This window comes from Cynara cardunculus (genome assembly GCF_001531365.2).
Source record: "Cynara cardunculus var. scolymus isolate 2C chromosome LG 17, CcrdV1, whole genome shotgun sequence".
Taxonomy (NCBI): Eukaryota; Viridiplantae; Streptophyta; class Magnoliopsida; order Asterales; family Asteraceae; genus Cynara; species Cynara cardunculus.
In genome coordinates, this window is record NC_037544.1 from 18,005,190 (window position 1) to 18,007,721 (window position 2,532).

The 2,532-nt window shown below is 38.9% G+C and overlaps 1 protein-coding gene and 1 non-coding gene across 2 annotated transcripts; one reads left to right on the plus strand and one right to left on the minus strand.

The window, feature by feature from the left end:
• Positions 1-246: 246 nt before the first annotated feature.
• LOC112501365 lies at positions 247-350 on the minus strand. The gene has a single exon (XR_003067496.1). It is a non-coding gene; the product is annotated as a small nucleolar RNA R71 (small nucleolar RNA).
• Positions 351-949: 599 nt separating this feature from the next.
• LOC112499882 lies at positions 950-2,532 on the plus strand. Its single transcript, XM_025103154.1, has 3 exons — positions 950-1,174; positions 1,331-1,880; positions 2,030-2,532. Exons 1-3 carry the CDS (start codon positions 950-952, stop codon positions 2,530-2,532), a joined length of 1,278 nt encoding a protein of 425 aa, XP_024958922.1.

The following is a 2,532-nucleotide window of genomic DNA, read 5'->3' on the forward strand; positions in this document are numbered from 1 at the left end:
AATGGGTCAGTTTGGGGATTATCGTCAGAAGATCCACACTCTCATTTAAAATCTTTTATCGAAATGACGGATCATTTTAAAATTCCCGGAGTTACACAAGAAGGCTTACGCTTAACGCTTTTCCTTTACACATTGAAGGAAAGAGCTAGAGCATGGCTAAATACTCAATCACCAAACTCGATCCTAACTTGGAATGATTTGGCGGAAAAATTTCTGAAAAAATACTTTCCTCCGACGAGGAATGTAAAAATTAGAAATGAAATTATGATGTTTCGACAAGAAGATGAAGCAGTTTCGGATGCATGGAAGAGATTTAAGGACCTTCTACGGAAATGTCCTCATCACGGAATCCCTCATTGCATTCAATTAGAGACATTTTATAATAGTCTCTCCAGTTCCGCTAAAATTATTCTTGACGCAACGGCCGGTGGAGCGTTCACAGCTAAAACTTACAACGAAGGACATGACATTCTGGAACGAATTTCAAATAATAATACGGAATCGTCAAATCCTCGTGCTGTTGTTTCTAAGTCTGCTTTAGGTATCCAAGAAATTGATGCCATCTCTGCTTTAAATGCTCAAATTGTAGCTTTAACTAATTTGGTTAAAAACAATTTACGTTTGAATAGAGAGAATAATCAAGTTCAATCCATTATGTCCAACCCACCTATGCCTGAATCTTGTGTCTTTTGCGGTGAGGGCCATTCTTATGAATATTACCTCGGGAAATCCCGTCTCGGTGAATTATGTTGGGAGTCATGTTAGATATAGCCCATTTTCTCCCACATATAATTCAAATTGGAGGAATCACCCCAATTTTTCTTGGACCGAAAATCCTGGACTTCAACCCCCCGGGATTACTCAAGTCCAAAATTGGCCACAAAATTCGCCGGGATATGGGCAAGGTGCTTCGCACAATTACCAAAATGGACAATCCTCACACTCATAAATGCCTAGGCAAAATGCATCGGACGATAATGGTTCACTCGAATCATTACTTAAAGGTTTTATAAACCAAACCAATGCAACGTTAAGGAGATTCGAAACGCAACTCGGCCAATTTGCCGTCGATCTCAAGGGTAGACCTTTAGGAACTTTGCCTAGTGACACGGAAACCCCTAAGGGTAAAAACCATATCAAAGTCGTGACCGTGTTGAGTGAGGAGTGTTCAAAAGTCAATGATGATATAAATGAAACCGTCGAATAACTGACACATCAAAACGAGGTTTCACATGCTTTTGATATGTCAAATTTTCCAATTTTGAGTCCTTCCACGGAAGAAACTCAAAAATCTGTTTCTGTCCAGAAAACAGTCCCTGCTTCTGTCTAGAAAACAGTTCCTGTTTCAACTTCTAGTAATGTGCAGCTCTCTGTTGAAAAACCCGACAGTGGGAAGATTGTGCCCACTGTCCAAACGAACAGATCTGTTCAAACAGCTCCAGATTTGCAGAATTTACCTTTTCCAGAAAGAATGAAAAGCAAAAATGTGGATGAGCAGTTTAAGAAGTTTTTGGACATATTTAAACAACTCCACATCAACATACCATTGATAGAAGATCTCGAGCAAATGCCAAGTTATGTTAAATTTTTAAAAGACATTTTGCATAAAAAGAGGAGGTTGAACGAATTCGAAACGGTTGCTTTGACCAAAGAATGTAGTGCGCTCCTTACTTGTAAAATTCCTACCAAATTAAAAGACTCGGGAAGTTTTACCATCCCGTGTTCGATAGGAGGAAAAGAAGAAGGCCATGCCCTATGTGATTTGGGGGCAAGCTTTAATCTTATGCCATTGTCAGTTTTTAACAAGCTAGGAATAGGTGAAGTCCGTCCAACGACCGTGACTTTACAATTGGCGGATAGGTCCATTGCATATCCTAAAGGTAAAATTGAGGATATTTTGGTCCAAGTCGATAAATTTATTTTTCCGGCCGATTTTCTAGTTTTGGACTATGAAGCTGACAAGAACGTCCCCATCATCTTTGGACGACCTTTTCTTGCTACCGGGAGAACATTAATTGATGTGCAAAAGGGGGAGTTGACCTGAGAGTTAGTGATCAAGAAGTGAAATTTAATGTGTTTAATTCTCTTAAGTTTCATGGAGAGGTAGGCGATTGTTTAGTCATATCTGCTTTAGGTGAAGACCTAGAAATAAGTTTGATTGACATTCCCTACAAAAATAACGTTGGGGAAAATCTTGAGGACATTTTGGAAGAAAATGATGAGTTGGAAGATTTAGAAGATTTGGAAGATATAGCGGCATTTGAGCAACTTGACTTTAAGAATAGAATTGTCCAACCACCACCCATAGAAAAAGCCCCCAATTTAGAGTTAAAGCCGTTACCTAGTCACCTTAAGTATGTTTATCTTATGGAGGAGGAAAAATTACCCGTAATTATTTCTTCGAAATTAAGTAATGAACAAGAATTGAGGTTGATAGAGGTGTTGAAAGCTCATAGAAGAGCCATAGGTTGGACCATCGTAGATATTAGAGGAATTAGTCCCTCCCTTTGCCAACATAAGATTATCTTGTAA